The sequence below is a fragment of the Ranitomeya imitator genome, chromosome 2 (genome assembly GCF_032444005.1).
Source record: "Ranitomeya imitator isolate aRanImi1 chromosome 2, aRanImi1.pri, whole genome shotgun sequence".
NCBI classification, from domain to species: domain Eukaryota; kingdom Metazoa; phylum Chordata; class Amphibia; order Anura; family Dendrobatidae; genus Ranitomeya; species Ranitomeya imitator.
The window spans coordinates 472,662,142-472,683,582 of NC_091283.1; the positions used below are offsets into that span (position 1 = coordinate 472,662,142).

The 21,441-nt window shown below is 42.2% G+C and overlaps 1 protein-coding gene across 1 annotated transcript; it reads left to right on the forward strand.

The window, feature by feature from the left end:
* Positions 1-843: 843 nt before the first annotated feature.
* On the forward strand, positions 844-20,353 carry PRR29 (proline rich 29). The gene is made up of 6 exons (XM_069755675.1): positions 844-1,051; positions 13,351-13,441; positions 13,749-13,864; positions 16,297-16,496; positions 18,675-18,745; positions 18,826-20,353. The coding sequence occupies exons 1-6, from the start codon at positions 983-985 to the stop codon at positions 18,858-18,860; spliced, it is 582 nt and encodes a 193-aa protein (XP_069611776.1). The 5' UTR covers positions 844-982; the 3' UTR covers positions 18,861-20,353.
* The last annotated feature ends 1,088 nt before the right edge of the window (positions 20,354-21,441 follow it).

The following is a 21,441-nucleotide window of genomic DNA, read 5'->3' on the forward strand; positions in this document are numbered from 1 at the left end:
GGCTATGGGTTGAACTAGATGGACTTAAAGTCTTCCTTCAACCTTAATAACTATGTAAAACAATGCTGTGAAACTTGCAGATATGAGGATAATCTGGAGGTTAATAGTGTTCTGACAATTTTCAGCTTCCACACTGAAACCCCTGCTGCCAGGAGGAAATGAACTTTAGTCCCCCTAGCAGCGTTTGGCTTGCAGTCATAAGGGTGGCACCGACACGGTTTCAGTTATGGCTCTGTGCGTAGGGAGCTGCGGCTATACTGACTGACAGCTGGCCCTAATGATGAGCGCTTATGATTAACCGACTGTCAGTCAGTGCCAGGGTGAGGTTACAGCCACCGTTCTCTATACCCAGAGTGCATATGACTGGAAGCCGAATGCTGCCAAGGAGAATAAAGTTTATTTCCTCCTGGCAGCAGTGGTCTCAGTGCAGGCGCCACGCGGTGTCAGAACGTAATTAAAATGCATATTACCCCCATACTTGCAGGTTAACAGCATTATTTTACATGACAGGTTCACTTTTAGATATTTTAGTAAATTATTAAGAGTGGGAAATCTTACAAATTTTTACCCACATTTCCCGTCCTCCTGAATAGCAATCAGTGAGCAGTGATATTACCATTCTAATATTCCTTTCTAATTATTCATATTTTTAGTACTCTTGATAAGCCTAGTGGCAACCCCTGCCGATGATAAAGACAGTTATATTGGCTGTCACCCAACTTTCCCACAGTCAGATCCAACAAGAGTCTGAATATAAACTGTTAACAACGTAACATAAGAGGAGGACTCAGGTGCTGGGCGTGCAGTGAAGGCACAGGACTTCCTACCTTTTGTGTACTCACCGTCTCCCCAGTAACCACCAGCAGCTCCAGTTCTCCCAGTCTGGTCATTGCTTTCATATGCTCTGGATTCCCCTGTTACAGCACAGCACTGACTCGCTGCTTTTAGCCCTGTGCCAAGTGGGTTGCTTCTCTTGGTCACTATGTTTAAGACATGGCCTACAGATACCCCATACTACACCAACCCAGGAGTACAGATCATCCCTCCTCCGGTAAGTCCACAGTCCAGTATCGCAATGTTGCTGTTTGGAAATTTTCATGGAAATTTTTGGTCCCTAAAATGCTATATGTCACTTACAATACTAGGGATTTTTATACGGTAAGGGACCCGTGGACTATGAAGGTACCAGGATCTGGGTGCTACCCATACCCCTTCAACCCTACAGCTACGTTTCACATCTTTGGGAACAATTGGAGAGGTTTGACTTTATAAGGGAGGCAACATAAGATTGTGGCTCACTATCTAAAGGTTTGGGGTTGTCTCTTCCCCGGATATCTGTATATCTGTTCATGGTTCCAACTCTTCATTGGGTCAAGACGCCATTCTCTACTAACTTGCATGGGCACAACAAACGAGCAATATTTAGATTTTTCGCTGTGGACCCTATCTCATTAATGTTTAGTCATTAGTTTCTAACTTCTCCTTTATTCCCTATAACTTCAGTGGGAAGCTGGTCAAGCTTAGGGCCAACATTGCTTGAGCTCACATGAGGGCAACAAGGCTGTAACCAGATCCAGGTTGTTACTTACTACTTTTTGTTCTGGCATCAGCTGATCCTGACTATTGTCCTGATTCGGACCGTTGTGAGGTTCAAAACATTGATATGCAGCAAATAAGGTTTTTTTTTCCAGGATTTCTAAAAAATGCAGCCTGTTCAATCCCTGGCTGCTCCATCCCAACCGGTCTGAGCTTTTCCAGGATCTACTTTCCTGTAACCAATGCTTGGCTGTAGTATTCACATCAAGTAGGTAGTCAGCAGATCAAGTCTGGGAACAGCAGAGCAGCGATGCTGGAGAGGCAGGTAATTGAAGACATAAGCATATTTTGTTTTATTTTACCTATTCACCTATTCCTCTTTACAATATTTACAAATCACAAAACATCCATGATGAAGGATCCTAAGGGTCCATTTACATAGACCGACCTGGGACACTAAACGCCTGCACAGTACCCTCCACACACAGAGTATGATAATCTTACAGTACTCCTCATACAAAGTACGATACCCCCACACTGACCCCCACCAAAGTATGATGGCCCACACACAGTATGATGGCCTCTACACTGCCCTTAACACAATATGATTGCCCCCACAGAGCCCTCCATGTACTCTGATGGCCCTTCACACAGCATAATGGCCTTCCTTATATTATACATCCTCATACAAGCCTCCACACAGTATGATGAACTTCACACAACCCTCCAAATTGTGTAATGGACATCATACTGTATAATGGCCTCCACTGGCCCTTCAAACAGCATAATAGTTCCCACATAGCCCTCCAAACAGTATAATTGACCCCGACATAGTCCTCCAAAAAGTACACTGGCATGTAAAAGTTTGGGCACTCCTCATCAAAATTACTGTTATTGTGAACAGTTAAGCAAGTTGATGATGAAATTATCTCTAAAAGGCCTAAAGTTAAAGACGGCACATTTCCTTTGTATTTTTGGTGAAAAATATATAGTAATTTTTTACATTTTAAAAATTACAAAAAGGAAAATGGGCCAATGCAAAAGTTTGGGCACCATTGGAGATTTGTTTGGTCAGATAACTTTGACCAAGGTTTCAGACCTTAGTTAGCCTGTTAGTGTTAGGGCTTGTTCACTATCATCATTGGGAAAGGCCAGGTGATTAAAATTTTCCAGCCTTATAAAAACCCAGCCTTCTCTAACCTTGTGCGAAAAACCGCAGCCATGAGTTCTTCTAAGCAGCTGCATAGCAATTTGAAAATGAAAATGGTGGAGGCCCACAAAGCAGGAGAAGGCTATAAGAAGATAGCAAAGTGTTTTCAAGTTGCCCTTTCCTCAGTTCGAACTGTAATTAAGAAATAGCACTTAACAGGAACAGTGGAGGTCAAGATAAGATCTGTAAGACCCAGCAAAATTTAAACAAGAGCTGCTGGTAGGATTGCTAGAGAGGCAAATAAGAACCCCCGCTTAACTGCAAAAGACTATTAAAAAGATTTAGCAGAATCTGGAGTTGTGGTACATTGTTCTACTCTTCATAGAAACCTGCACAAATATGGCCTTCATGGAAGAGTCATCAGAAGAAAACCTCTCCTGTGTCCTCACCATAAAATTCAGCATCAAAAGTATGCAAAAGAACATCTAAACAATCTTGATTCATTTTACAAACAAGTCCGGTGGACCGATGAGATTAAAATAAAACTCTTTGATCACAATAATCAAAGGTATGAGAAAAAAGGCCACAGAATTTCAGGTAAAGCACATCTTAACAACCATTAAGCATGAGGGTGGATCAATCATGCTTTGGAGTTGTTTTGCAGCCAATGGCTTGAGGAACATTTCATGGGTAGAGGGTAGAATGGATTCAATTAAATTTCAACTAATTCTTGATGCAAACATAACACCATCAGTAAAAAAGCTCAGGTTGAAAAGACGATGGCTTCTACAAATGGATAATGATCCTAAATAGTAATGAGTGAGTATACTTGTTGTTCAGGTTTTCCCGAGCACGCTTGGGTGACCTCCGAGTATTTGTTATTGCTCGGAGATTTCGTTTTCATCACCTCACCAGCATGATTTACAGCTAATAGCCAGCTTGATTACATATGGGTATTACATAGCAGCCAGGCAACCCCCACATGTACTCAGCCTGGCTAATAGCTGTAAATCATTCAGCTGCCATGATGAAAACTAAATCTCCGAACACTAACAAATACTCGGAGGTCACCCAAGCGTGCTCGGGAAAACCTGAACAACGAGTATACTCGCTCATCACTAATCCTAAACACACATCTAAATCCACAACAGACTGCCTTAAAAGGCGCAAGCTGAGGGTTTTATAATGGCCACAGTCCTCTGATCTGAATATCATTGAAAATCTGTGACTAGTCTTCAAAATAGCAGTGCATGCAAGATGACCCAGGAATCTCACAGAACTGGAAGAATTTTCAAGGAAGAACTCTTGGCTGGCTACAAAAAGCTTTTACAAGCTACTATACTTGCAAATAGGGGCCCTACTAGGTACCAACCATGCAGAGTGCTTAGACTTTTGCATCGGTTCGTTTTCCTTTTTGTATTTTTTAAAATGTAAAAAAGGAAAAATATATTTGTTTTGCCTAAAATACAAAGGAGATGGGTCATCTTTAACTTTAGCCCTTTTAGAGCTCATTACATTGTCAACTTGCTTAATTGTTCACAATAAAAGTAATTTTGACCAGGGCTGACCAAACCTTTACATGTCACTGTATATTGGCCACAAAATAGCCCTCTGTATACTGGCCCCACAAAGTCCTCCAAATAGTACAATGGCCCCCTCATAGCCTTCCTAATAGTGTAGTTGACCCCATCATAGCCCTCCAAACAGTATAATTAGCCCCACATAGCCCTCCAAATAGTATAACTGGCCCTCACAAAGCCATCCAGATAGAGTAATTGGCCCCGACATAGCCCTCCAGACAGTACAATGGACCCCACATAGCCATCCAAATAATATACACAGCATGTATAATATACACAGTATGATGCCGCCCACATAGACCTCCAAATAGTATAGTGTCCCAACATAGCTCTCCAAATAGGGTAATAGCCCCTACATAGCCCTGCAAATAGTACAATGGTCCTCACATTGTCCTCCAAATAATTTAATGATCCCAACACAGCCAAACAGTATAATGGCCCCCACATAGCCCTCCAAATAGTATAATATCCCCAACATAGCCCTCCAAAGAGTATAATGGCAGCTCCATTAATGTACTTATTAATTTAAAAAAATATTCAACTCTCCCCATTCCTCCATTGCTTCAATCTCTGCAGCATGTGGTCTAAAGCTCTAGGCTGTTATTGATCTTGGCAGCGCAGGTCCCGTTTACATAGGACAATGTGCTGTTGAGAACGATGAGCTTTTGTACAGCACAAAAGATGATTTCACACAACGATCAAGCGATTTTCTTGTTTGTGGAGTGATCGGCAGCCTGTTTACACAAGGAGCCATCAGTTTTCTAATTGCTTCATCCACAGCTATATCTTATCTCAGAGAACTATTACCATAGAGACATGAATGCTTGAATTGCCTGAGGATATTTCACTCCATACATATTAATCTAACAACAGCTGAACTCCCCAATATTGGAGGGATCATTTGACAGTCAAATTTTAAAGGGAATATGTCAGCAGGTTTTGCTATGTAATCTGACAGCAGCACGATGTAGGGACCAAGACCCTGACCCCAGCCATGTATCACTTAGTTTACTGCGTGCAGGAATTGTGATAGAATCACAGTTTTCTCTACTGCAGATCTAGCAGGTCTCAGAATGTTGACTTTTGTATAACCCGCCTATACCACTGACTGGCAGCTTTCTGCCAATGTACACTGTATGTTGACAGAAAGCTACTGATCAGTGGTCGGGATGTGGTTGTGCAGCGCCCCAGAGACCTGGTCGTTGCAGTATAGCGCTCTGCCACTAAGGAGAGCAGCGGTACGTCTGATGGCACTAAGGAGTTCTCCTGACCAGGTATCACCAGAACACATTACACTTCACACTCCGGCCACTAGGGGGAGAAAAAGGCTTTATTTATTGGGCCACTCCTCACACTGGTAAAACTAGGGGCTGGGGAGGAAGTTAGTCAGAAGCTGACTGGGTTGGAACCAGGCAACATCCCGTGGCAGGGGGTGTTGCAGGGAGAAGGCACAGGGGGGTCCCTGTCAGGCGTGGGAACCTGGCAGGTGCCTAGCGACAGAACAGAACGAAACGGAACCGCGCCTGCACACCTTGCGGCGGTGTCCTAAGAAAGAGACAAGAGGGGAAGAATATTGTGGAACAGTGTAAACGAGATCAGCACAAAGGAGAACCAGTAAGAGTCGTGCCGAGAGAGGAAGGCAACATCTTACTGAGGCGTGTAGTCGGTGGCCGGATCACCGTAGGAGTAACTGACTTCAGGCCTTACTTCAAATTCCGCTGGACAGTTAATCATAGGTTGGCTGTCTACCTTCTACACCTACGAAGACATAGGGGGCAACATTGGGAGAGGGGCGTCTCTAGGGTCCCGGAAGACCTCCAAGCCTTCCCGTCAAACGGGTGACGTCCTAGCCATAACATATCTGGGGGACGTTAGAAACTAGTAACATCTGGAACCAAAGAGAGAGAGAGAGAGCTGTGGAGAACGAACGAACGAGAACAGCAGTTGTGAGGACTATTCCGAATGCTCAGCAGGCTAGGACTACAACACACAGGCGCTATTGGTAGGCAACGATTTCCATCTGCGTAGGAAACTCTGGATGTGCCCATCGGACCGGCCGGTCTCTGAGAGCCTGGTTGAACATGCTCTGGATTGAGGATATTGAAGCCTTCAGTAAAGAGGTAAAGAGACTGCAACCTTGTGTCCTCATTATTGACTGCACCTCACACCATCACCAACTACATATATGGGAAGCCCTGGGGACATACTTCACCTGTGGGAAGTTATACCATCCAGCTGCCATTCCATCACCCCAGTGGACTCCATAGCAGCGTCGGTCACCCTGACCGAACACCACAGGTGGCGTCACGAACCCCTGACAGACTGTACCAAATCCCTTTACTGGACGCCCCTTAGCAGGGTCACGGACCGGGTCTAGCCACCGTGACAGCCTCAGAACCGAACCAGAGAGGCCCGGTACCGAGAACTCGTGGCCCTGTGTCTGGGGGCGCTCCAGTTGGACCAGGAAGCACAAAGCAGCTTGACCTATAAAGATAATCCCCTGCTGATAAAACACAGATTTTTTTAAACAGCACCACACAGCCTAGTAAGTGACATGTCACTGGAATCAGGCTTTCTTCCCCTACATCACGCTGACAGGTTCCCTTAAGGGTCTGTCACGGGTTTACCACGACAGAGAGGAGCAAGCAGACTGCAACGTCTGAGTTCTCCTTATCCTGCTCTGAATAAAAGCACTTCACCTTCTTATTAACCCCTTTCTGAAATCAGACGTAATGTTCCATCCATGTGCCCTGGGCCTATTTGACCAAGGACGGAATATTACATCTGAGCGATCGCCCGCGCACGCAGGGGGTGTGTGGGTAATCGCCGCCAGGTGTCAGCTGATTCTGACACCCGGAACTAAGTGCCAGGAGCAGTCACAGACCGCTCCCGGCACTTTAACCCCCAAAATGCTGCAATTGAACACAATCGCAGCATTCCGGAAGCCGACACAGGGCTGACATCCACTCTGCCTTTGGATTGGAGACCTCACAGCGTGACGTGAGCTCCCGATCATTGCCATGGTGACCAGGTGTCGTCATGACGACATCTGGGTCACCAGACCTAGCAAATGTGCTGATCATGCCCAGTACATCATGAGCAAGTTTGTCTGTCAGTGCAGAGCTGACAGTTTCTGCAGCATGGGGATGCTGCTTCATCTCCATGCTGTAGAAGCGATCAGCCTGCAAAAAATGATTTTCCCATAGTGGGACAAGCTAAAAAAGTAGAAAAAAAAATTAAAATAATTGTAAAAATATAAAAAAAAATAATAATAATAAAAAATCTAAAGATATTGTATCTCTAAATAAATATTTGAATGAAAAAAAAAAACAATAAAAGTACACATATTTGGTATCACCGCATCTTTAACGACCCAACCTAAAAAGCTGTCACATTAGTTTGCCCCTTTAGTGAACACCAACAAAAATAAATAAAAAACAAGGCAAAAAAACAATTCTTTATCATCATACCTGCGAACAAAAAGAATAAAACACGACAAAAAAGACGGATATAAATAAACATGGTAAACAAGCCATCACACAGCTCCATCAGTGGAAAAATAAATATAGTTCTCACAATAAAGCAATGCAAAAATAATTATTTTTTTCTATAAAATATTTTTTATTATATAAAAGCATCAAAACATAACATTGCAATCAAAAGCATCTTTTAGTGTGTGACACCAGCCAAACCTAAAAACCCGATATAAATCTGATATCGCTGTAATCGCACCGACCCAAAGAGTAAAGTCGCCTAATCACTTATGCCGCACCAGGAACGGCGTATAAAATCAACAAAACCAATTCTTCACCTGCTGTTAATTTTGAAATTCTGCCTCCCAAAGATCGCAGTAAGGGTCAGTGCACATTTATGCTGTGCTCTGCATTGAGCGCTTACACTGGGGTTTCCATGTAAATCTCTGAAATATGTGATTTAGACGGAACCTCTGGTGGAAAATTCCCTATAATAAGGCAGATGGGGGCACTGTGGACGACGTCTGGCCTGTAATCCAGCAGTGTCTTTTTAGGCATGCATAGAAGTGCCATCGGCCACAGTTTTGTGCACTTCTGAAAAGAAGGACATCGCTGAACAGATGCCAGACGAAGTCCAAAGTAACTCTGCTGCCTCATTATAGTAAATGGATCTCTTGGGGGTTTCATCTGTATCACGTCACTCAGAGATTTAGATGGAAACCCCAAAGTAAGTGCTCAGCGTAGAGCACCAGATAAATGTGATCCAAAACATCATGTAAAATGTTCCCAATAAAAGCTTCAACTCAATACACAAAAAAAAGCAAGTCCTCACTCAGATCCGTTATCTGATAACAGAAATATAGGGGGCTTCCACTTTATTGGTAGTACAAAGGCTCTGGAAAAGCAAAATGGCTCCTCACCCGCCAAAAGAATTTCAGCAAATTCTCTGCTCCCAATTCCAAATGCCGCCTATCTTTTGAGCTCCCCAGTGTACCTAAACCACATATGGCGTCCACATTTGGCGTTTCTGAAGCGATGAGAGCTCACCTAACTTAATTGTGCATGCCTTTAGAAGCACGGGCTGGGCAAAACGTACTGGTGACGGCAACATACTGGTCACTACAGAGTACTGGTCACTACAGCGGCAGCTTGCATTTTTTACTTGGCAATATTCATTGCTGCTTGTTTCTGGAAAACACCCATGGAGTCAAAATCGCCACTATACCTGTACATAAATTCCCAAGGTGGTATAATTTCCAAAATGGGGTCACTTGAGGGGGTTTTCTGCTCTCCTAGCAATTAGGGCTTTGTATATGGAGTCCACAAATTCTTCTAGGAAAATCTGCGCTCCCGGAGGCAAATAGCGCTCCAGTTCCTCCCGGGTCTCTCCGTATGCCTAAGTAGTACTGTACAGCCACATGTAGAGTATTGCCACATTCAGTAGAAATGGTGCGACACATTTTGGTGCCATTTTTACCCACTTGTGTGAAAATGTAAAATCTGGGGCTAAAACCAAATTTTTATGGTAAAAATGTTATTTTTTTCTTCACTGCTCAATGGTATAAAATTCTGTGACACACCCGTGGCGTCAATATGATCACTGCACCCGTAGATGAATTAACTGAGAGGTGTAGTTTGTAAAATAGGGTCACTTATGGGGAATTCTACTGTTCTGGCACCTCATGGGCTCTCCCAATGGGTCATGGTACCTGCAAACTATAACAGTAAAATCTGGCCCTTGACTTCTGAGCTTTGCACTGTGCCTGAAAAATATTTCCTGATTACATTTAGGGTATTGGCGCACTCAGGAAAAAATTAACCTCAGTTTTTTGTAAAAAAAAAAAATCCTATTAGCCCTTAGAAAAATTAGAAACTTGAGGCTAAAACAATATTTTTGCTAGTAAAATGTCATTTTATTATTTTCACAGCTCAACATTATAAATTTCTGTGAAGCACCTGGGGGTTGAAGGTGCTTACCATGTATCTAAATACATTCCTTGAGGGGTCCATTTTCCAAAATGGGGTCACTTGTTGGGGGTTTCCACTGTTTAGGCACAGCAGGGGCTCTCCAAATGGGGCACGACATGCTCCAATGATTCCAGGAAATTTTACATTTAAAAAGTCAAATGATGCTCCTTCCCTTCCGAGCCCTGTCATGAGCAAAACAGTAGTTTTTATGGGGTATCGGCATACTCAGGAGAAATTGCATAACATATTTGTATGGTGAAATTTCTCCTGTTACTGGATCGCCCCCCAAGGGCCGTGGGGTACTCGGCACCGGGTCCTGCAGTTCACAGGGGGATGTCATGGTGGCTGACCCAGTCCGTGGCCCTTGGACGTCCGTGTAAAAAGGAAAGGTCTTTAAAGGGAATGTTCGTGACGCCACCTGTGGTATTCGGTCAGGGTCACCGATGCTGCTTTAAGGGGTCCGCTGGGGTGATCTTATGGCAGCTAGATGGTATACCTTCCCACAGGTGAAGTGTATCCCCAGGGTTTCCTGGTGTATAGATGGTGAATGATGAATGGCGCAGTGAAGGACAGGGCCTTACTCCCTCGGTGTTCTGGCTACCGGGATATTGCGCCTCAGAAGGAGACAGCTTGGCCGGTCCCCTTCTGGTATCCTCTCCTTTGCTTTACTTTCCTTCATGCTCACTGCAATACAATTCTGCCTTTCAATGTCTCTTTTTGGGAGCTGTAGCTCTGAGGGCATGCACAGTTCCTTTAACCTTCCATCCTCCTCAGACTACTGTCTGGAACTCCCTACAGAACTCCTGTCTGGAGCTCTGTCAGGAACTCACTTCTGTCTGGAACTGACTAACTTTCCCTACAGACCACCAGTTATATAGAGATATGGGGAGTGACCTAATAAATAGGAGCAGAAGCTCCCCCTGGTGGCCTGGAGTGTGAAATGTGTTGCACGTTTGTAATACCTGGATGCAGTTAGCCTTCTTTGCCTCCAAACGTAGCATCACTCTCCCCAAGAGGAAAGCAATATCACTGCGACGACCAGGACCCTGGGGCGCCGCATTACCAAAAATGCAATATTTTGTGCTGAAAACATATTTTTGTTTGGAAAATTTGATTTTTTTTTTATTTTTATGGCTCAACATTATAAACTTCTGTAAAGCATCTGAGGGTTCAATGTGCTCACCACACATCTAGATCAGTTCCCTGAAGGGTCTTGTTTCCAAAATAATGTCACGTGTTGGGGATTTTCACTGTTTAGGCACATCAGAGGCTCTCCAAAGGCAACATGGCGTCCGCCAATTGTTCCAGCAAATTTTGCATTCAAAAAGTCAAATGGCACTCCTTCCCTTCCGTGTACTCAGGACAAATTGCACAACAAATTTTGGTGTCCATTTTCTCTTGTTACCCTTGTCAAATAAAACATTTTGCATCGTAAGTAAATTTTTTGAGAAACAAAAGTTAAATGTTAATTTTTTTTCCACATTCCAAAAATTCCTGTGAAGCTCCTGAAGGGTTAATAAACTTATTGCATGTGGTTTTGAGCACCTTGAGGGGTGCAGTTTTAAGAATGGTTTAACTTATGGGTATCTTCTATCATATAAACCCCTCAAAGTGATTTCAAATGTGATGTGAAAAAATAGTGTTGTAAAAATTAGAAATTGATGGGCAACTATTAACCCTTAAAACCTCCTAACTATTGTTGAGCGATACCGTCCGATACTTGAAAGTATCGGTATCGGATAGTATCGGCCGATACCCGAAAAGTATCGGATATCGCCGATATCGATATCCGATACCAATACAAGTCAATGGGACACCAAGTATCGGAAGGTATCCTGATGGTTCCCAGGGTCTGAAGGAGAGGAAACTCTCCTTCAGGCCCTGGGATCCATATTAATGTGCAAAATAAAGAATTAAAATAAAAAATATTGATATATTCACCTCTCTGGCGGCCCCTGGACATCACCGCGGGTAACCGGCAGGCTTCTTTGTTTAAAATGAGCGCGTTTAGGACCTGAGAATGACGTCGCGGCTTCTGATTGGTCGCGTGCTGCTCATGTGACCGCCACGCGACCAATCAGAAGCCGCGACGTCATTCGCAGGTCCTAAATTCCTACAATGAGGAGTTTAGTGCCTGAGAATGACGTCGCGGCTTGTGATTGGTCGCGTGGCGGTCACATGAGCGGCACGCGACCAATCAGAAGCCGCGACGTCATTCTCAGGTCCTAAACGCGCTCATTTTAAACAAAGAAGCCTGCCGGTTATCAGCGGTGATGTCCAGGGGCCGCCGGAGAGGTGAATATATCAATATTTTTTATTTTAATTCTTTATTTTACACATCACTATGGATCCGATACCGATTCCAGATACCACAAAAGTATCGGAACTCGGTATCGGAATTCCGATACCGCAAGTATCGGCCGATACCCGATACTTGCGGTATCGGAATGCTCAACACGACTCCTAACAAAAAAAAAATTGGGTTCCAAAATTGTGCTGATGTAAAGTTGACATGAGGGAAATGTTATTTATTAAGCATTTTGTGTAACATATCTCTGTAATTTAAGGGCATGAAAAATCAAAGTTGGAAAATTGCAAAATTTTCACCAAATTTCTGTTTATGTCAAAAACAAATGCAAGTCATGGCAAATAAATTTTACCACTATCATGATGTAAAATATGTCACAAAAGCACAATATGAGAATCACCAGGATCCATTGAAGCATTCCACAGTTATAACCTCATAAAGTGACAGTGGTCAGAATTGTAAAAAGTGGCCTATCATTAACGTGCAAACCACCCTCGGGGGGTAAAGGTTAAATGGTGTAAATTTCTTTGGGCAGTGCAAGGGTTCATTTGTTCTATTGAGAGCCCTTGGAGCTAAGGCTCTCATCTGTGCACTGTTAAACACTCCCATCTCCTATATCAACTAGGCCCTGGCTAGCACTCATTGTCAGAGTAGCTTATGCTGCATGGCTGGAGGTTATTGTTGGTGGTTATTATAGATGGCATTTGGCTGATTTATCTGTGACTGTTGCTAGGTTTTGAGTGTGTGATAATTCCGTTTCTTCTCCTACTTTTGTTTAACCCCATCTTCCTTCTCCCCAGTGCATTCCTCTGTTATATGTGTGTGTATATTTGTATGATTGGTATTTTTGTTACCCCTGTTCACATTACCTTGTTAGTCTGGCAGGTGTACTACGATGTACTACTACTCCCCTCTTCCCTTGGAGGATTCAGAAGCTAAGGCAAGGTACGTGGCCCTGGCATCTTCACCTTCAGAAGTAACCAGGGGAAAAGGGCAAGCTAGGGCGCTGGCTAGCATTAGGGACAGGGAAGTAGCCCCTGCTCCCAGGACAATTGATAACAGAGTTGTGACAGGGGCCCTCTTGATTCCCTATCGGCCAACCAGAGTCAGCAAAGAGAGCTGTCCGAAGAAACATGGATAGCTATATATTGTGTATGAGGCCTTTATTATTCTCAGAGCTCTGAGAGAATTGTCACTGGCCTGAGATAATCTCACTTTTAATTTTATTATATTTCTATATTTGCCCCATCCACAGTTATCATCAATGTAATAAATGCACAGTATGATGGATCTTATGGGAATCATTCTGGCAGTGTCTTTGCTTTCATCGCTCAGGTTTCTCAACAGCCGACTATCATCCAACAACTTCCAGCAGATTTCACCCCTCCTCTGTCTCATCCAATCCGATATGGTCGGGCTAAAGAAGGTGAGAGTGGATTTCACTATAGTACATACATGATGGTCCTTGCACCCCTCCCCTTTTGATCATGACCTATGATCCTGCGGCAGGAAAATCGAAACCTTATTTACAAGCTCCATTCTGATTGATCACTAGTGAATTCCTTTTGTTTACACCCTGGCGGAGCTTTAAAGAGGCGGAACCCTGCAGAGGTACATGGCCTTGAGGAAATGGAATAAATGCACCCAGGACCTATGGCTCCTTATACCCAAAGACATTTTCCAGAAACTTCTATCTTCTGTTTTTGTCATACTCATTTATCTCTTACTTGCAGATTTGATAGAGCTGATGATGATCCAGAACGCCCAAATGCATCAAGTTATAATGAACAACATGACAATGTCTGCTCTTTCCAGTTTTGGATATGGCTCTACACCACCTACCCCCATGGTAAATGTTATCAGTAGTGCAGGATGGATCACTTCCTTTCAAGACTCTGTGAAAGTTGGGTTGATGTTGATGTTGCATAAAATATAATGGCAACTATAATGTCACCAATCTTTCATATTTACAGATATAAATATAAAGAAATTAATGGCTCTACGACTTTTATGCACTGCAACTCCTGTGTATTGTAGCCAGATATGAGATCCATGTATATTTAATATCAAGCATATGTGCCCAAAACAATCTCTTTTTCAGGTGGGTGAACCCGATGAGTTTTTCAAGCAGGAGACACTTTAAGAAATGCAAGCATTATTTGTACAGAAGAAAGTTTTTTTTTACCTTTTTTAACGTTTCTGGAGCACTTTTTATGTTTTAACCAGCATTTTTGTGGTGTCTGTTTTCACCGACAATTTCTGGCCATTGTTTTAAAACTCCATACAACAATATTATTTACTGAGATAATGACTTTTGGGTTTTCATTGGCTGTAAGCCATAATCATCAACATTAACAAAAATAAACACTTGAATTAGATCACTCACTCAAGATCAAGACAGAATAAGTAATGTATGTACACAGTGACTGCACCAGCAGAATAGTGAGTGCAGCTCTGGAGTATAATACAGGATGTAACTTGGGATCAGTGCAGGATAAGTAATGTAATGTATGTACACAGTGACTCCACCAGAATAGTGAGTGCAGCTCTGGAGTATAATACAGGATGTAACTCAGGATCAGTACAGAATAAGTAATGTATGTACACAGTGACTGCACCAGCAGAATAGTGAGTGCAGCGCTGGAGTATAATACAGGATGTAACTTGGGATCAGTGCAGGATAAGTAATGTAATGTATGTACACAGTGACTCCACCAGAATAGTGAGTGCAGCTTTGGAGTATAATACAGGATGTAACTCACGATCAGTACAGGATCAGTAATGTAATGTATGTACACAGTGACTCCGCCAGAATAATGAGTGCAGCTCTGGAGTGTAATGCAAAATGTAACTCAGGATCAGTACAGAATAAGTAATGTAATGTATGTACACAGTGACTCCACCAGCAGAATAGTGAGTGCAGCTCTGGAGTATAATACAGGATGTAACTCAGGATCAGTACAGGATAAGTAATGTAATGTATGTACACAGTGACTCCACCAGCAGAATAGTGAGTGCAGCTCTGGGGTATAATACAGGATGTAACTCGGGATCAGTACAGGATAAGTAATGTAATGTATGTACACAGTGACTCCACCAGCAGAATAGTGAGTGCAGCTCTGGAGTGTAATGCAAAATGTAACTCAGGATCAGTACAGAATAAGTAATGTAATGTATGTACACAGTGACTCCACCAGCAGAATAGTGAGTGCAGCTCTGGAGTATAATACAGGATATAACTCTGGATCAGTACAGGATCAGTAATGTAATGTATGTACACAGTGACTCCGCCAGAATAATGAGTGCAGCTCTGGAGTGTAATGCAAAATGTAACTCAGGATCAGTACAGAATAAGTAATGTCATGTACAAATAAAGTGACTCCATCATCAGAATAGTGATTGCAGCTTTGGAGCATAATACAGAATTTAACTAAGGATCAGTGCAGAATAAGTAATATAATGTATGTACACAGTGACTCCACCAGCAGAATAGTGAGTGCAGCTCTGGGGTATAATACAGGATGTAACTCAGGATCAGTACAGGATAAGTAATGTAATGTATGTACACAGTGATTCCACCAGCAGAATAGTGAGTGCAGCTCTGGAGTGTAATAGAGGATGTAACTCAGGATCAGTACAGGATAAGTAATGTAATGTATGTACACAGAGACTGCACCAGCAGAATAGTGAGTGCAGCTCTGGAGTGTAATAGAGGATGTAACTCAGGATCAGTACAGGATAAGTAATGTATGTACACAGTGACTGCACCAGCAGAATAGTGAGTGCAGCTCTGGAGTATAATACAGGATGTAACTCAGGATCAGTACAGAATAAGTAATGTAATGTATGTGCACAGTGACTCAACCAGCAGAATAGTGAGTGCAGCTCTGGAGTATAATACAGGATGTAACCCAGGATCAGTACAGGATAAGTAATGTATGTGCACAGAGACTCCACCAGCAGAATAGTGAGTGCAGCTCTGGAGTGTAATAGAAGATGTAACCCAGAGTCAGTACTGGATAAGAAACGTTACTCCACTGTTTCAGTAAATGGGTATGAGCTGCACTCCCAGGCACCGCCAAAACCAAATGAACTATGTTATGCCTCGGACTAAGGTGTTCATTGGAGAGTTGCAGCTTTTTCGTTTATCTGATGGGCAGCCAGATCCATTCCCAACAATTAGATATTAATTACCTATTACAGAATTAGGCTATCAATGCTACAGTCAAAGAAAACTCTTTTTAAGAATATATCAGACATTATCTTCTCTCTTTCTTATAGCCAAGTATCCTGCCAGTACAAATGGAAGACGACGAACCAATCGTCTACCACCATCATTACGAATCCTACCCAGCCAGCTACCCAACATACCCAACATATCCCAACCTACCTCCGATGGCACCTGTGCATCACCGTGAGCCAACTGTGAGACACATCAATCAAGACACACACCCGGCTTCACCCCTACGTAACACAGACCAGTGAGAAGCTTGTTTGCTTGTAAATGATGACTGAAATAAAGTCCTGTCAGTTGCCAATAACATCTGAATAAGATCTTTCATGATTAAAGGGAATCCATGTAAATCCCTCCCCTCTCCTTTACCTAGCAGCACTGCTTGCTGAGAATGGCATAGAACAGGTGGTCATCACTAGGTCATCAGACAATGCATATTCCTCATCATAATCACAAATGCCATATCTTTAAAGGGATTGTCCATCTTTGAAAACATTTTTCTTTTACTTAAACTCATGTAATTTAGACTAAAAAACATTTTTTTTATTGGATTTCATTAATATATTGCACCAATCGGTTTCTAGAGCCTCGGTGTATTACACTATATATTACTGGCTGCAGAATGCGTTAACTTATAAACTGTTGGTGAGCCCCCATGACAGTCTAACAGAGAATTTGTATCTTTTTCTGAGCTCCTCTCAGCTGATTTATGACCACAGACCACATTAGAGTTGAATGTGCAAGTAATCAAAAACCCTGTAAAAGCCTAAACGGTACAAAATTTTTGATGAATCTCATTTGCAAAAATGATTTGTAGCTGCAAATACAAGTATTCACATATACAAAAATAGTAGATGAGAGATGGAAAACCACTTTAAAAATAGAAAGGACGGCCATCTTTTCTGTACCTCAGTCACATCACAGCTTGTCATATGGTTCTTAGTACTGAATCTGCTATGTTCTGTACCATAGGACATAGGCCATGATCAAGGTCTAGGGCAGTCCGGAACATTGGCCGTTTAAGTGAGTGCCGTGACATTTTGTACTACTGTTTAGAGGAACGTTCCCTACTACCAGAGCACCGCTGTCTTCTAGCTATGAGTGCCGACCTGAAATTTGGTTGCTCAGACTATAAATGTGATATGGAAAGTCGGGAGGAACATATTACATTTTAAGCATTAGGGTCCAGAAGCTTCTTGAGGGACACCATGATGGATTGGCCCACGAGATAGTTTTGAGTTACTATTCTGTAGTTATGCCAAATAAATGTGACTCAACCTCTAAGTGTACAGTAACATCTGCTTCTTTTGAGTTCTGTGGTCATGTCTCATATACTGCTATAACCTCAGCTTACTTGAAGATCCTTTTGTACGGTGACCCAATCTGACCCTACATGTAGGAAGCATTTATATGGTAGAATCAGTATGATAAGGCATGGGTTCCATTTATTAGAAAGAATGTATATGATTTCCTATAAGGAGGTTGTCCACTACTTTAGTGTTGATGGCCTATCCTTAGGGTAGGGCATCAATGTCTTATCGGTCAGGGTCCGGTATTCCCGCCGACTAGCTGTTATCGGTTTCGGCTGGAAGTATTCATTTGCGGAGCTGGCTGTCTTCTGATAGTGGCCATCACAGGGTACTATGCCTCCTATTGATTTGAATTTTTTAGGTGGATGTGCAGTGCCCCGCCTTGGCCAGAAGACGGCCAGCCCTGCAAATGACTTGTTCCAGCCGGTGGCCACCGACACCAATAGCAGCTGTTCATCCAGTGTGCTGGGTGTCCGACCCAGACCAATCAGACATTGATGATCTATCCTAAGGATAGGTCATCAATAGTAAAGTAGTGGACAACCTCTTTAAGGAGGACCTGTCACCAGGTCAAAAGTCTAAATTTTTAGCTCTTATTTTATTCCCAGTGCTCCCGATTATGATTTTTTTTTATAATCGACCATACAGATCCAGAAATATGGGGTCTTTTTATCTATTGATAATTTTTACAGTGCTTACTAAAGGTGTGCGGCTAACAGGACTCCTTGGGGCAGCGCATTATTACCCCGTGAACCAGGCCACATTGGTAAATAGCGTAGAAATTAGCAGTAAATAAAAAGGAAAGCTGCAGGAATAAAATAAGACATCTTTGATCTGTTGATATGTCCTCCTTAAAGGGCTGTGAACACTTGTTCATATTTTAAAATAGAATATATAGATTTTATAAAAGGGGGTCCTCCACTCAAGACCTCTCTATGAGGTGGTGCAGAGAACTGCTATATAAGAGCAGCTCCCATTCTGGTGGATGCAGTCTGCCATTTTATTACTTTCATATCAATGGCTAAGAATAAATCTGCCAAACATTAACCCATTTAATATTGATACAGTATCTGATAAGATCCGGTCGTGTAATAAATTACAATATGTCCTTACAGACGGGCAGTGCCACCACCTCCACCCCTGAGTGCCACCAGCACGGTAGGAGCAGACATCCCTCCGGCTTCAGGTAAATGAGCCGCACTTAGCATACTGTGGGGAGACATGGGCCATTGATGTATCTCACACATCTGCTTCATGTTCTTTCAGAATATTATGACCTAACTGAAGCAAGAATGGGATGAACTGGAAGATTCGTCTTATTAATATGTATATTTATTATTTAATCTACATTGAGGTCCTGTATATAAAGCCTTCACAAGCAGACTTTTGTATACTTAAATTACGGTAATCCATTATCTGTGATGTGTTATTTATCACACTGATATATAATAAAGAACTTCCTTGAATCTGGGAATTAACAATTTCACATTAATTACTCCGAATAAGGGATGTACCCCAACAATTGCTTGTTATGACTGAGCCGTAACACACAAGCATGAACAAACAGGGGAGATGTTAAGCCTGCACACTACAGGTTAATATACAGACTAGGCAAATCCCTAACCTGACCCTGATTTGTCCCTGCCTGACCACAGAGGTTGGCACTCTAAAATTATGCAGTGGCGCCCCACTCAATATCGTCTGACCTTGAGTGTCCTTAACTCCACCCTCAGCTATACACATAATGTATCCCAAAACAACAACAGAACGGAGTAAACATAGACAGAGACACAGGGCTAAAGACGTATTCACACAGTCATACATAAAAGACAGAAAAAAAAGAAAGGAACCCAAAAAGACCTTTGGTATACGTGGAAACCCACAGACCTTGAATGTAACAAAATGGGAAAAGTGCTGAGAAGAGGAACAGAATAAGCAAACAAACCGCAGGAGAAGTGATAGGAAAAAACCTCAGCAAGATAATCCTTGACTGGGGAGCTGGGACTCCAAACATTCATCTAACTTGGAATATAACCAGCAAAGACTTCATGTGCCAGGAGAGTATAAATAGCCCCTCCAAAGATGTTATAGGACAAACTAAAACACGGAAGTGAAGACACCTGCATAGAAGCAACACAGCAAAATTAAGACAAGAGCATTATCAGAAGTTAAACAGAGACAAAACAGGCTGTGGTTCAACAGAGAGGGAAACCGACCACACAGCCAAAGGTCACCAGAGCGAGCCCCAGAGTCGAACGATGACATTGCTCCTCTTTACCGTGTCCAACCTACTCTGTGCACCTCATTGCTATAAACTGAGATACCATGGAGCCTGAGAGAGAATGCCACAATAGACCAATAAAGAAAATTACATTAATTCATTACTGTTCTTGACCACTAGGGATGCTGATATTAACCCTTTATTGTACTGTTGCTGAAACGTGCGTTGGGGTGGTGGCACCACAGCTTCCAGGTAATTATGGTCTGCACAGGCTGTAATTAGTTTACCCCTCATCCTACATTATGTATGTATTGGTTCCCCCTGGTACTTTGAGTAACCACTCATAAGTCAGTGATTGGGCTTTGTCTTTGACACATCATTATTTATCTTCTCATATTTTCCTTTACTTAACTGTGCATCACCTTTTTACCCATTCTGTGACATCATGTGTAGCTGTGGTGCCCCTTGTTTCTGACCGGTTTCTGTCTTCACCATGTAATTGATTTTCAAATATTACTTTGCTATTCAGCAGTTTTTAATGTATCTCAAATAAATATCACGTTTTATATTCTATTGGATTCCTATGCATGTTTCTTTCTATATGTTCTTAATTGCTATTTCTTGCACTATAACCTGTATTAAATCTCCTTACTTTGAGATAGAATCACTCGAGTGTTTATAATTTTCCTGTCTCTATTTAGCCTACATTTGTTTCTTTATTATACTAGACCACCATTTATGTTGAGAATATCCATTCAAAACTCTAGATTGTCTGATTTTTTTACATGAGTACCTTCCTTGCCCTAGACCACCTACTATTTCAACATCAACCCCCTACCTACCCTAGAACACCAGGTATTTTGACACTGACGACCTCTTCAATATTGTACACCATCAAGAATGTTGGCATTGACCTCTTTAGTACAGTACATAGACCACCAGGATAGCCGGCATTACCCCTTAACTACCCTTACACCACTAGCAATATACCCGTCAAGGATATTCGATAAAAAAATGTATGGACATGAACACAAATTGAAGGCCCATTTAGACAATGTTTATTGAGAGCAGTTGTTTGTTAGGACACTTATTTGCCATTTATAGAATTGTGTGAACATGGCAGCAATCACCCAAAGAACCAGCAAAACACTTACTTTGCAGGTGATTGGATTGTTCATGAGAGCATTAAAATAAGTCATCCACATTTTAAAAAATAATATTTGGAAATTAGAGTATTTAGAGTTTAAAGACAGCAACTAGATTATTACAAGGCATGGAAGACCTCTCCTATGATGAGAGGTTGGAAAAGTTGGGCTTGTTTAACTTAGGGAAAGATGTCTCAGAGATCTCATTTACAACCTCTGGCAAAAATTATGAAATCAGCAGCCTTGGAGGATGTTCATTCAGTTGTATAATTTTGTAGAAAAGAAGCAGATCACAGACATGGCACAAAACTTAAGTCATTTCAAATGGCAACTTTCTGGCTTTAAGAAACACTAAAAGAAATCAAGAACAAAAAATATGGCAGTCAGTAATGGTTACTTTTTTTAACCAAGTATAGGGAAAAAATTATGGAATCACTCAATTATGAGGAAAACATTATGGAATCACCCTGTAAATTTTCATACCTAAAAATAACACCTGCATCAAATTAGATCTGC

What these genes read in the sequence shown, in the direction of transcription:
- PRR29 (XM_069755675.1), top strand. Translation starts at nt 983, where the DNA reads ATGTTTAAGACATGGCCTACAGATACCCCATACTACACCAACCCAGGA. An exon ending in ATATGGTCGGGCTAAAGAAG is followed by an intron (nt 13,442 to 13,748) that starts GTGAGAGTGGAT and finishes TCTTACTTGCAG; the next exon opens with ATTTGATAGAGCTGATGATG. An exon ending in CTACACCACCTACCCCCATG is followed by an intron (nt 13,865 to 16,296) that starts GTAAATGTTATC and finishes TCTTTCTTATAG; the next exon opens with CCAAGTATCCTGCCAGTACA.